The sequence below is a fragment of the Aspergillus japonicus genome (assembly GCF_003184785.1).
Source record: "Aspergillus japonicus CBS 114.51 unplaced genomic scaffold BO86scaffold_59, whole genome shotgun sequence".
NCBI classification, from domain to species: Eukaryota; Fungi; Ascomycota; class Eurotiomycetes; order Eurotiales; family Aspergillaceae; genus Aspergillus; species Aspergillus japonicus.
The window spans coordinates 197,183-210,704 of NW_020291696.1; the positions used below are offsets into that span (position 1 = coordinate 197,183).

At 51.8% G+C, this 13,522-nt stretch overlaps 4 protein-coding genes across 4 annotated transcripts; 3 read left to right on the forward strand and 1 right to left on the reverse strand.

The window, feature by feature from the left end:
• Positions 1-1,913: 1,913 nt before the first annotated feature.
• Positions 1,914-2,531, forward strand: BO86DRAFT_321035 (thiamine-triphosphatase; the record flags this gene model as incomplete). The annotated part of the gene is made up of 1 exon (XM_025668327.1): positions 1,914-2,531. The coding sequence occupies one exon, from the start codon at positions 1,914-1,916 to the stop codon at positions 2,529-2,531; it is 618 nt and encodes a 205-aa protein (XP_025524262.1).
• A 440-nt stretch (positions 2,532-2,971) lies between these two features.
• Positions 2,972-3,613, reverse strand: BO86DRAFT_320981 (ATP/GTP-binding protein; the record flags this gene model as incomplete). The annotated part of the gene is made up of 1 exon (XM_025668326.1): positions 2,972-3,613. One exon carries the CDS (start codon positions 3,611-3,613, stop codon positions 2,972-2,974), a length of 642 nt encoding a protein of 213 aa, XP_025524263.1.
• Positions 3,614-3,907: 294 nt separating this feature from the next.
• BO86DRAFT_438575 (radical SAM enzyme) lies at positions 3,908-5,152 on the forward strand. Its single transcript, XM_025676127.1, has 2 exons — positions 3,908-4,687; positions 4,718-5,152. Exons 1-2 carry the CDS (start codon positions 3,941-3,943, stop codon positions 4,919-4,921), a joined length of 951 nt encoding a protein of 316 aa, XP_025524264.1. The 5' UTR covers positions 3,908-3,940; the 3' UTR covers positions 4,922-5,152.
• A 175-nt stretch (positions 5,153-5,327) lies between these two features.
• Positions 5,328-12,703, forward strand: BO86DRAFT_450412 (uncharacterized protein). The gene is made up of 8 exons (XM_025676793.1): positions 5,328-6,304; positions 6,503-7,365; positions 7,399-7,451; positions 7,488-7,795; positions 7,832-7,923; positions 7,957-7,965; positions 7,996-8,011; positions 8,051-12,703. Exons 1-8 carry the CDS (start codon positions 5,602-5,604, stop codon positions 12,673-12,675), a joined length of 6,669 nt encoding a protein of 2,222 aa, XP_025524265.1. The 5' UTR covers positions 5,328-5,601; the 3' UTR covers positions 12,676-12,703.
• The last annotated feature ends 819 nt before the right edge of the window (positions 12,704-13,522 follow it).

Consider the following 13,522-nt stretch of genomic DNA (forward strand, 5'->3'; position numbering starts at 1 on the left):
TCTTCCTCCTTAACTAATTCCCCATATCAACCTGTGAGCATACAATAGTGGTAGGCTAACCTGGACTGCCCGACCTGAGATCCACTGTAGTGTCCCTATGCTAATGGGAAACTGTTTTGTCCAAGTCACCTTAGCATTGCAGTTGGCTGTCCTGACATGCATCCTTCCTTTCACTTTCACTCGCCTGGAACTTTATATGTCCTTTTTGTTTGTTTCGCGTTTCTATTTTTCTGATCATTCATTCTCGTGGCATTTTATTCTTGAAATTCTATTGAAGAAGAAGCACCCGAACATCCTTTCTTATACAATTTACAAGAAAAGATATATACAGTGCAAAACGGCACCATTACATTGGCCCGCGAAGCTATAGTCCGCTAAGCCTCTCGGCAGCGACCCCGTCGACCCACTGCGGATCAACGGCCCTTGTACGGAGCCTTAGTTGGCCCCTTACCCGTGGGTGTTCTCCCGGTACGGCCCGGTTTTCAGACTGGGCCCGCTAGTCAGTAAACCTAACAAGACGGATGATACCTGTTGGTATTCTATTTCTCTCCATATCTCGGCTAGGGCCATCGCATCATTACCAGCCACTAGCAAAATGGTACGGTCTTCCATCCAAAAAAAAAAAAAAATTAATACATTCGTGACGAAGTTGGCCTGAATTCCGAAGATGGATTCAATGGCATATAATGAGCATTCATCAAGTCTCCAAAAACCTTCTTCGGATCGGGCACAGATGTACTGTACAATAAGTTCCGTCGAGAACCTGATCGTAACTTCCGTCAGAAACCTGATCTACTCAATCCAAAATATCCTCATCCGAGGCCTCCGCAGCTTCCGATCTTCCTTTCATGTATGAAGCCAGATTTTGTAGCAGTCGTGCATAGGAACAATCGACATCACCGCTGGTATCAACCTAGGGGCAACATTATTAAATGACGACTCAGTCAAACACCAGCAGCAAGATCCATCTTCTTACCTTCACCAATACGCCTCGCCTCTCATAATATGCTACAATCCTCATATTCTCCGCACAGCACTGCTGATACCGCGTGTCGAAGGTCGACCCATCGTCAACTCTACCGGGAAGCTCTCTGATCAGGAATCTCTGTCTGGCTAGCGCGCCCGGACAATCAAAGAATAGAACCAATTTGGGCGAACCGATCTAGAGAGCCAAGCATTAATTCATCAAACATCACTAGTAGTCCCCACTGATAAGTGATGGAAGCCGAAGTCGGCTGCGAGCTTGGCGCAGAGTGATCCTTTGCCTGCGCCGGGAGCTCCTGGAGTTGAAACGATATCATTTTAGCGGAGCAAAGAGGAGAATGGAGTTGTGTATATGATGATTGGGGTTGATTCTTACCGATGACATAGATGCGAGAGATGCGGCGGAAGTCCATGGTGTGTGTAGTGCTTGTGGTGCTTGTGGTGCTTGTGGTGCTTGTGGTGCTTGTGGTGCTTGTGGTGCTTGTGGTGCTTGTGGTGCTTGTGGAGTGTATGTGTTTTCTGTCGATGTTGGCGGTGGTGGAAGGTGGTGAAAGAGTAGAGGCATCAGAAGGCTTCTTAGCTTGCATAGGTTCAAATGGGAGATAGAAGTCGATTATGTGAACAAGAGCGGTATGTCGGGGTGGTAGTGAATGAAGCCTAGGAATTGAGATGATACGATGATCTGAGACCACCCCGCGTTTGTACTCTCTTCACCTAAATCGACTGTACACAACAAATTTGCCCCTCCCACGAAATCGCTCCACCATTGTCAAGAGCAACAGCTGCACTTTCACATCTCTAAATTAAGATCAGAGTCTGTACTTATCCACTACACAACAAATCGGCCACAAAGAAAGTGCCCATCTCTTCAGCTCAAACCCCCGATCCAACACCCATCTCAAGAGTCACATCAAGCTTCTACCCCAAAAATGCTCCTCCTAGAAGTTGAACGCGAATTCCGTCGCCTGGCTGTCAACAAGCTCCACCTCAACAGCGGCAACCCACCCTTCCACAACCTCCTCTATCGCGGTCAACAAACCATCCACGATACCTACTACGACTCGGCCGACTTCCTCTCCACCAGAGGCGTCTGGGTCCGCCGACGCAACGACAACTGGCAGGCCAAGATCCGGCGCGGCGGGGATTACTCCAACTCGAAGTTCGAGGAGCTCTCTACGCCCGCCGCCATCTCTGTCTATCTGGCCGAGCTCCGGGGCGGAACGAGAACCGACGCGACAAACCAGTTTGGGCTGACGCCGATGGCGTCCTTCACGACACTACGCGAGAGCTGGACCGCGGACGACGAGTTCACGATCGTGCAGGATGTCACGGACTTTGGGCACACCGTCGGGGAGGTGGAGCTGGAATTGCGGTGGGACTGCAGGGATAATCGTACGGAGAGTGAGGTGGAACGGTGCAGAGCGGCGAAAATGGCCGAGATGGATGAACGGATTACGGTGTTTATGAGACGGTATTCCTGGGCGTTTTGTGCGGGTATGCCCATGAGGAAGTTGACGGCTTACTTTGAGAGGGGGCTTGGGAAGTAAGGATGGTTGTGATTCTTGCTGTTTGAGAAGAGAGTGGTTTGGGGATTATGGATTGTGTTGGGGCGCTGGAAGTTGGATCTTGGGATGTCTTCTGTTTCATGGGCTTTGTGTTCAGGCTTGTCTAGAGTACAGAGTATGTGAGCTTTGCGGTGTTGTCCAATAATACGATCTCCTCTCTATGCTTTGTGGTACAACATGATGCCCATCCTGGATTTCCCCAATCAAAATAGATGTGCTTCGTTCTGAGAGAACGTGTCGTGGCGCCTAAGTTGTAGTCTCGAGATAGAATCATGGTTGACCTGGATCACCATCAGCTCGTAATAAACATGAGTATCCTACAGCTTTGCAAGGCTCACCATTCTGACTGTGTAGCATGCAGCGGACCTCTTGAGGGAGAAACAGGCAAGGAGGCAATCTAGGCTGATTCTCTGGTCTCACGGCTAAAACATCCCTGATTTGGCAGAAGACCTGAGAAGCTCCTCCACAAACTGCACTCGTTTTCCCAGGTCTTCCATTCCAACCGGAATAGTCACATGGGGGATTCCATGATTCTGCAGTGCAGTCCGGAAAGCTCTGGCAATTGAACGCCACTCTTCAACATCGTTACACGCCACGCGGACCCGATCGGTCGATAGCCAGCTCGCGTTCTCAGGCTCGCAAACGATGACATACGCCTTCATCTTCTCCCGCAGGACGTGCCATTCCTTCATTTCTGCCAGCTTCTCAGCCTCTGGTCGTCCCAGAAAGACCTCAGCGTATACGTTAGGATCGATTCCAGATCTATCTGAGATAAACCATTTGTTTCCGAGACTCACCTCAGCTTGATGCTGAGCTAGTATGGTGCGTTTCTGAAGCTCCAGCCCCTTAGTGGGAAGTCTGACATCACTTGCAGTGAAGCCGTCCGTGCGCATGATGTTCCGGACAAGCTCGTCAACGATCGCGGGGCATTCGGCATTCTCCCCATACAGCTCCGAGACCAGATTGGTCGATAGGTGTGCGCGGAGGCCCTCGACAAGGGTGGTCTTCCCTGTACAATGGGCTCCGACGAGGTAGACGTTGCGTGGCTGGTTCGGGGTGCTCATGGTGGTATAAATTGATCGATGTTGAGCGTGGTGTAAAACAGGCCACGGGTTAAACTTGCTATCCTCAACTTCGGGAAATACGGTTTTGTGAGCTGATGATGGGTTGACCAGTTTTTTGATGGTATCCTGTATCGGACAAAGTTCTTGACTTCGTGTTTCTGGGAACAAGAAGCTATTTGCCCCAGAGTAGTAAGAAACGGTCATCTACCTCTTCCATTGGGGAAATATACATAAGATCAGTGGACCTCATTCACTGCGTTGCCTTCATTTTGTTGTCGCTGCGTTGGGAATCTTCCGGAATTATTCATTGTTCTGCACACGAACAATATGTGCTCGTTGGTCTTCCTACTGTCATGGATTCTGGCTCTTACCAAATACCTGACTTTGCGGAGCTTTTTGGTGACTCCCAACCCTTCAAAGCCCTCAAAATGTCCGGTATCCGTGAATTACCACTTCACCCGACGGTGCAACAAGGCCTGCGGCTTCTGTTTCCACACCGCGTCTTCCTCGCACATCGAGTCCCTCGCAAACATGAAGCGGGTCCTCACCGTCCTCAAAGACGCAGGTATGCGGAAAATGAACTTCGCCGGCGGCGAGCCCTTCCTCTACCCGGCTAAACTGGGCCAGATGGTCGACTACTGCAAGGAGACCCTCCACTTGGAATCTGTCTCCATCGTCACCAACGGGAGCCAAGTAACGGAGCGGTTCCTTGCCCGACACGGATGCAACATCGACATCCTGGCCGTCTCGTGCGACTCGTTCAACGAGTCGGTCAACATCGCCATCGGCCGTGGCTCCGGCACCCAGGTCACCAAGCTCTACGAGATCCGGGACCTCTGCCGGGCGTACGGAATCAAGTTCAAGATCAACACCGTCGTCTGCCGGCTCAACTTCAACGAGGATATGAATCGGTTCATTGAGGAGCTGCAGCCGTTCCGCTGGAAGTGCTTCCAGGTTCTAGTAGTCCCGGGGGAGAATGACTCAGAACGGCGGCTTCGCGATGCGCGCAGGTTCTTGATCCGGGACGCGGAGTTTGCTCATTTCTGTGATGTCCATCGCGGACAGAGGGCATTTGTACTGTAGTCGAATGCGCTCATGGCCAAGTCATATTTGATTCTTGATGAGTATTTGCGCTTCTTGGATCGAGACGGTCGCGAGCCGTTACCTTCAATACTGGAAGTCGGGGTGCAAAGGGCACTTGAGAGTGTCTATTGGGACGACAAGAACTTCATCTCGAGGGGTGAGATGTACGATTGGTCGAGAGATCAGAAGTCCTGTTCGGATACCCATAGGGATTTGGATTGGTAGGTGATTGGTGGTGTAGTGAGTTCATTCCTAGAATCAAATTCGATATATAAATAGCAACAGAGCTGAAAGTGCACCATTCGAACTCTCATTTTTACAGGAATGCTCGCAGGTCTGAGGTGGATCAGAGAAACAGAATGAAATTGAAAAAAAGATGAAAGCTATGTTGTCGACATTCATGTAATCGCGAGTCCCAACTTTCTCAAACTACAGTCAGATTGAAGCGAAAATGAGGTCATCCTGTATATACCCGAGTTGGGAAGCCACCGAGGATAGTTTAGCAGGCAGAGAGCGGGTAAGCCGGGCCACCGGCTGCCCCGAAATTAAGGCCGCATCGCCTAATTGAGGCGCGTCTTCCGCCCCTCCACAATTCCTTTGACGCGTCAAAGCCTACGGTAGCTCCGTCCCTCAGAGAACAAACCCACCATCCATTCATTGCACACGGTCTAGAAGGTCGTGCAAGAGCTTGTATCATCACTCCCTACGCAATTCTACTCGCCCTCATAAATACTACCATTTGCAAATTATCACTGCCGCGAAAAATTTGCTGTTGCCGTCCGCGCCTTTTGTCCGCGTTAACACGCGCCCACCTCCTTCCAATTCCACCACCACCACCGCCACCACAGATTCGTCGCCACGGGATGGATAGTTAGGGAGATGGGCCATCCGTGCCAGGAATACTAATGGAATCATGGCGGGAGCGAGGCTTTGTACCGGACTCAGACTCGGAGGACGGGTTCGACAGCCAGGAGACGCTCAATTCCCGCAAGGATGACGAGCGGGCGGTCGAAAGCTCGGCGGCTGCTGCGGCGGTGGTGGTCAAAGATGTCACAACCAACACACGGGTCGCTGGAGCGGAGGGAAGAGGCACTGATCCATTGCAGAGTGTGAACGGACGCGATCCAGCCCATCCTTCTACGCTCGACTTCGGCGTTGAAGAAGGTCCTATGCACATTCTCCCCACGGACGAATCGACGGTACGGACCAACAACGCATACGAAGAGCGACCTAGGGAACAGTCGGTAGATGAGACCACCCCTCGAGCGGGTGGGATATTGGCTGAGGTGGACAAAGTCCTGGGAGATGCTCCACGCAGCGCCTCATCGACCCCCAGGGCAAAGGGGAAAGCAGATACCCGGGATGATTCTAGTTCAGAGGACGAACTGCAGTTTGAGTATATGCGACCTCGAAAACCGGTCCGGGTCTATACGCGTGTCAAGAGTGTTCGTCAATCACAACCAGCGGAGGAGAATTATGACTCTTCCACGCCGTCGTCGCCTCTATCGTCGCTTGATTCCCTGCGCCTGGACTTTGAAGATGAGGAGGACCAAGGGAACAATGCTGCAGACAATGATCTGACGCAGCAGGAAGAGGAAGCTTCGAGTCGTCAGACAGCGCCGGAGGATTTGATGGAGTTGGATATGCCAGGGGAGGACTTGCCGGAACAACATGCTACGAAACAGGATGTCATGGAGAAGGACTTCACGGAGCCAGTCGCAACGGAAAAGGACACAGAGGAGCAATGGCCGACGATGCAGACGCTTATGGAGCGCAATATGACCGAGCAAGACTTGATGGAACAAGAATCGGCACAGGAGCTCCCGCCGCTGGACATTCCTGAAGAGCTGCTTCGTGAGCTTTCCCAACCCGCGCGGAGATCTTTGCGAGAGCGCAAGGCTATCCAATTGCATCCTTACATGCTGGAAGACGTGAAATATCGCAATCTTATGCGAGCTCGAGGAGTCAAACCAGTGCGCGTGGCCCAGCAGGAAATCAATCGTTCGGGTGCTCAAGAAAGTCAGAACCAGGACTATGTCGATCAACCAGAGCCAATGTCCGATAGTCTGGGAGCTGAATTTGAGTATCTGCCGTCATCTCCGCCCGAGACCCGACTTACTTTAAAGAAAAGATCAATCGAATCATCTCCCGAGCGTCAACACCATCAGGCACCACGAGCTCAGTCTACTAACCGGCTCCCGGGTCCTACCATAAAGAGGCGAAAGGTGTCCAAAATTGCAAATCCTCAACAAACTCCTCGGACTGAGACTCAGGCCCGGTTACAGGTCGTCATCGACAACGGCTCATCCCCCGCTCGCCAAGCAGTTAAGCCTATCTTCGATATCCCTAGCCCACCTCGCTCTGAGGACGACGATCCGTCTGATGTGGAACCTTCCACCACATTTCGATTCCCTAAAGGCTACACGCCTGCTTTGAATACTCCTAGTACTGGGCCACGAGCTGCGACCACCGATCGAGATGTCATGGACTGGTCTGCGCCTGAAATTGAAGGTAGTATGGATGATGGGCATCTCGAGGCCGCTCCCAGTCCTCTGGTCGAGGAAGGGTCGCAGGCTAGTAGCGAAGAGGAGCGGGAGGAGACTGACGGCGAAAAGACAGATGAGGATGAAGCTGCAATACGGCGGCGTTATCAGCGACGTATTAAGGGAGTCCTTCCGGCATCATGGCTGCGATTGGATCAGCAAAAGCAGAAGGAGGTGCAGTTTGGCTCAACGCAGCGGAGCAATGAAAAGATGTCTGCGAAAACGGGCGAGACGAAGGGTGTTGCTAGGCGAGTGCTGAAACATGGCGGCAATGCTAGACTGCCGGGTTCGATAGACGCACTGCGACAGCTTGCCGACTCTGATAGCGAGGACGGACGAGAAGCCAAAGAGGCCGACGAGGAATCCATTTCACGTCCGCAGGTGGCTCGACAAGGCGACGAGTATCCATCACTGTATGAGGATATGGATGACGACATCCCAGAAGACAACCGGATCGATGAAATGTTTCCCCCAGTCCCTCGTTCTACATCAGGATTGAAAGCTCGAAAGCAAGGGAAGAAAAAGACAACCGTCAGAACAAATGCTGTTTCTTCTAGTCTTGTCTCCAAAAGATCTCATATCAGGAGACAAGCAAGGCTAACGGATCGCATTTATCGGACACAGAAACAAGAGAAACGAAGAGCGCCAGCTCTACCCAAGCTTGGTGTTTTGGATGCACCAGATGTTGCTTTTCGACCTCGAAGCGAACAGCCACAGTTTCTCAGGGTCGCCGCACGCAAGGCGCGTACTCGCCAGGATAAGGGAAGGAGAAGTCCGTCTCGCAAGGTTTTCAAGTTTAATTCACACGCAGATACCGAAGATGCGAATGCATCGTTGCATCAATGGCGAGCAGGTAATTTTCGACAAACCCGACTGCCTCGAATTCAAACCAAACCGTTCAAGCAACAGACCACGCGAGAAGGCCATGCTAAGACACAAGATCGTGTCGGCATTAATGAAGGTCGAGCGCCTGTAAGGACCCTGGCTTCTTCTCTGATGTCATCATACCTGTCTAGAGACTCCCGAGAGCATGGTGTTCGCGTTGAGGACCACCCTCCTGATCAGAATTCAACCATTCCGCCTCAAAGGCCAAATGATGACCAAGTATCTCGTGAAACCGGTAAACCGGAGCAGCCAAGTAATAGATGGATTGTCAAAAGAAACTTCGCAGTCACCTCTCTTACGAGAAATGGCTTTAGGCCTGCGATGCTCGAAGAGGTGAACCCAGCCGGTCGACCTGTGTCCCCAGTGTCGTTCCAACGATCACTATCGCAGTTGAACCGAGACTACCGCGGCAAAAGCCTTCCTCGGATCAGGCGTGATAACGTGGTCATGGATAGATTCATCGCGAGTCGCAGTTCGACGCCTGTTCCGGCTGAGAAATCAAATCAGCCCGCTACGGCTCAGATGGTTGACAAATCGAGCGCCAGACGCCCCTTGGTACAGACCCGGTTACAAAGTCGTCAGGTGAAGAAGCGTCCACCAAGACGGTTGGAAATCAATACGATCCAAGAACAGGAGCCCCTTCACCAAGAGACAATCACAATGTCAGACTCGCATTGGGCATCGGAGGAACCACAGCCTTCTAGCTGCCCCGTCGGGGCTCTTGAAGGGTTGCAGCGAACGTATCCCATTGACTTCAACATTACTCCGTTGGTATCAGGAACGTTCTTTCATGAGTCAACCTTTATTGGGAGCGGGGAGTTTTGTCGCTCGCTGAAGATTCTCACCAGAAACCTCGACAATGACGCTGGATTTTTCACTTTGCATCTTGAAGACGAACGTCACCGTTGGGGTGCTTGGAATGATGCCGTTTCCTCCGGTCTCGGACTTGCTTTCGACAAAATTGTTGAGGAACTGGACAGACCGGTCGAGGGTCCAGCACAGTCTCTCACTGGAAGTGTCGACAAGCAAGGGTGTATGGTGTACCGGTCCTTGGTCAAATACGTCACAGACATCCTATCCTTCATCGATCCGATCGATCGAACGGGGTTCGTGAGGCGAGCACATAGCCTTGTTTCCAAGGTCAATGACACTTTAGCGACGCTGGTCCCGACAACGGAGCCGGAGATGGATCACCTCCTGACAATCTCTGCTTATAACACTGTATTCGTGAACATGCTGCTTCAGATTGCAGGACACGAACTTGTGGAAGGCAGCGTTGCTGACGAGGTTGTGACTTCATTGAAGCTGTCGTCGAAGCTGACCATTGCTGTTATCGCAAGCGAATTGGGGCAATCCAGTATTCGCAAGCACCTTCAAGATCTGGAGTCTACTGAGGCTCGTGAAAGAGGCATTCGCAGCGGCAGATCTTCCCTTCAAGCGTATGTCACTGTTCGACATGTGCTGCGCAGCAATGAGAGTATGAAAGGTTATTTCGAGGACCTGCTAACCCAGGCCTACACACTAGCTGACGAGGGCGACGTGAGCAACTCCAAAAATGTCTCTCAGCTGGAAACTGCGTGGCGAAACGTATTCACATCCTTGCCTCTGAATGAATTCGATGTTCGCGGCATTGCCCAAATTGGCTCCCGATTCCGTGAACAGCAGGACAACTGGCCCGTGATCAAAATGCTGCTACGTCCGGCGCTTGAAAGCTATGAAGCCAGTTCTGTCGGACAGCCTGTCTTATATTACATTTACTGCCGGGCTTTGTTTCATAGGTGCTTTCACCTGATCAATGGCTGGGGCTGGCGGGATTGCAAGCAAGTCCTGGATACTCTATACGATTTCTTCGCCAAGAATACGCTGTACAATCTGAGGCAAGAAGAGAGCTACAAGTCCCCATCTTTTCTTAATGAACTGGACCGCAATCCTTCGTTGCACGTGCAGCCTGGCGAGCCATGCTTCCATATTTTGCTCAAGATCATTGCAAGTGGATTGAAGTCGTTGTCGAAGTCCTACGATAAGAAGAAAGTGCGGAATTTCGCCTGGCGCCTGTTGCCGAACCATGGACGGATGTACCCTAAGGAAAAGCCCATCCAGCAGACCGACTTGGATGCCTTGAGAAACCATCACGACCTGCTTTGCACGCTGTACTATGCAGTTCCTGACGGATGCCGGCCTCGGTTGGAAACCATTCGGGATCTGGTTCACCCTGCAAGCTCTCATAGGGAAACCTGCAATATCAGTCTTCGTTCCTGGGATCGACTGGTTCGCTTCAAGCTGTCGGCTGACGAAGAAGTCTCGGGGCTTGAGCCATTTGCGGACTGGCACTGTTACTTTGTGACTGAGCTATTGAAGCAGCATGCAATGGCTCGGCAAGAGGTTGAAGCCCAGAATACAGTTGCTAATAAGTTTTCTGATCAATTGGTTGAGAAAACGATAGCACAGAATCAGCGACAAATTGAATCGTTGCTGAAGACAGCTCTGAGCAACCTAAAAAGTGCCGTCAAGGCAGCACCGACATTACAGCATGCTCAAAAGCTAGTTTCAAAAATGCCCGTGAAAGCGCTACTAGGGCTTTTTAATCCCCAGCTTGCTCGCGTTAACATCATTGTCACTGAGTCTCTCCTGGTGATTCTTGCCTATCTTGAGAAATGCAACGCTTCTCAAGCGCAGGCCCCAGGAACAGCAGGGCCACCCGTCGTGCTGGACGAAGATAGCCAAGAGTATGGGGATTGGACCGACATTGAAGCTGTATGCGGGGCAATGACTACTACCGCACCACCTGAGATCGAGTATGTGGAGCAGACTCTCCACCCCGCTGTGTCCCGACTTGTCTCCAACTGCTTTGGTGAGGACTATTGTCCCGAGGATGCAATCCTTCTCAGTGCTGTCGAATGTTGGACCTCCATCGCACAAACACTTGTTAAGCACGGACTGCGACATTGGGACAGCTACCTGACTCCTTACAATGGCGATTCGTGGGCAGCGCTTCGATCAACTATGCAGACAAGAAAGTTTACACCCTTTTTCTTAGCAAGCTGCATCGAGAAAGACGCTCGGTGCATCGTGGACTGTAAAGTCCAGATCCTTGGCATGTGGATGGCCAGCTTGGTTGAGAGGGTCGCTCTGTTGAAATACCAACACCGCTTGACGGAGGCGTTATTGAATCACGAGGAGGCTGATCCCGTGTTGCAGAACCTGCCATTTGCCATTGACCGCAAGCAGGGACGATATTCGCTCAGCTTGGAGGACATTAGCCAGCGTCGGTTGTCGCTGATATCCAGTCTCTTGTCCAACATGCGTTCGCACCTCCAAGACCTTGAAGACGCGGGCGCACGCGAATATTCGAGCACAAAGCAGGAATACGCGGAGGCAATCCAGAGAATGATGTCATCGATGAAGGCCAATTATCAGGAGCTAGGAAATGGCACCCAGAGCGTCCAGGGGGCCTACGTTGATCTCGTCCATCGAGTTGTAGGGTTCCTGCAGCAACACAGCAGACAAATCTGTCCTATTGATCCGTTTTTCATCGACCCTGCTTCCTTCCCGCTGCCGTCCACGGACCCAACCTACATCGTCGCCAGATTGAAGAGTTATGAGCCCAAGGTCCCAGTCGAGAGTGGGGCGAAAACGCTAGTGGTGTTCGTCCAGAGCGTCTCGGAGCGGGCGGCCATAGATGGCCAACAGGATTATCTCGTCAACCAGTTGCATTCCTCGATGAGCGAGACCTATGAGAGCGGCAGCCCGGACAAGCCCACGCTGAGGTCGACAATGCTGCAGGCTGTGTTTCCTGCTTACCTCGAGACAGCGTTCAGCAGTCGGGCGGCGTGGGTCCTAAGCCGGCCGATTGTGCATACCATCCGCCTTGTCTTCAAGGAGCTTCTGTTCACCTTCGATTCCACAGATGCTGCGTGCGTGGGGTCGGTCTTGAATATGTTTGCCTGCGTTTTTGGACCATCCTATCGTGCATTGCAGCTTCCTCTATTCCGGAACGTCAACCTGCTTACCGATCCAGCCGCAGCGACCAGTGCCGCCTCGTTCTGGGACATGATTACGTCCGCCTTGCCCATTGTGGACTACATCGACCGCGGCACCACAGACCACCGAGCAGCCAGCGATAATATCCTCCTCCAGCTGCGGGCCTTCCGCCAGCTTGCCCTCGTCGCCCTCTCCATTTCCCCTGAAAGAATCGAAGAACAACCTCACCTTCCCGCAGCCATCCCCCCTGGTGGCGGGGACTTCACGCAGCACGCCGCAGCCTTCACTTCATACCCAGCGGCCCCCACAACCCCGTCTTTCTTCCCTGAGCTCCGCCATGGTGCAACCCGCGAGCTACAGTCCTACATCTACGAGAACTGGTCTTGTCACCAGGGCAAATACTACTTCACCCGCCGAGGCGGGCACCAACCCCAGGAAGTCGAGGTGGAACCCGCAGTGGCTGCTCAACTCGAGCAATCTCCCCTGCTTGCGTTGCGGAGTGCAGCCCAGAGCTTCCTGGATACGTTAGGTAAACTTGGTCTTATCGAGGATGACGCGGATGATGAGTGAAGCCTTCCTGTTTGGCTTTACCTGGTTTACGGTGTTGATGAGTGGGTTTAGTTGGGCTATTCTAACGCTTATATATTTATGCATAATGATATCCCCCTTATTGAGAGTCGATGTGCCGGCGTATGGCTGTGGGTGATGGGGTTGATAATGGATTGATAATACTAATACCATGTCTCTTTCCCTTTGCATATTTCGTCCCTCACTATGTCTGATGAGAATTATGATGGGTGGGCGGCTGTGATACTCTTTTCACCCAGAAGGTCACTTCACACAGCCAAGTAGTACCGGGTTTGAAAAGTCATCAAGGTTCATGATCAATTCCTGATCGAAATCGATAGCCGGCGTCAATGTCACCGAAGAGAGTTGACAACAGAGCGTTCAGCCACAGGACCGTAGAATGTCTAGTATCTAGTCCGGTACACTGCAACCGCCGTCATGCGATATCGAATACGGAACTGCGATTCGCGTTATGTGTAAGCTTTAGTACTGTTAGATATGCGGTCGTCCTAATCAATAACCACGGCTATCGTCCCACTATCCAAAGGTCCCTAACCTTCCTTCCCACCACCCCTTTAGGAAGGGATTCGATATTCATGGCTTGCGGTGTGAGGCAACCAGGCGTTTTGTCAGGTTATAATTTAATCTCAGATGCCCTTGATACTCAACCCTTATACGAGCGATCCGGGCGGCTTGTCATGTAGGTGTGCCGCACATTGTATACCCCGTACCCGCAACCTTATTGTTGGTTCATGTCGGAAATCTAAAAAAGAAAAAAAAAAAAAAAAAGGGAACCTTCTAGAGCTTCGGGTTCCTCGTACTCGTAATTTCGTCGTCAGTGTTCCCCGGG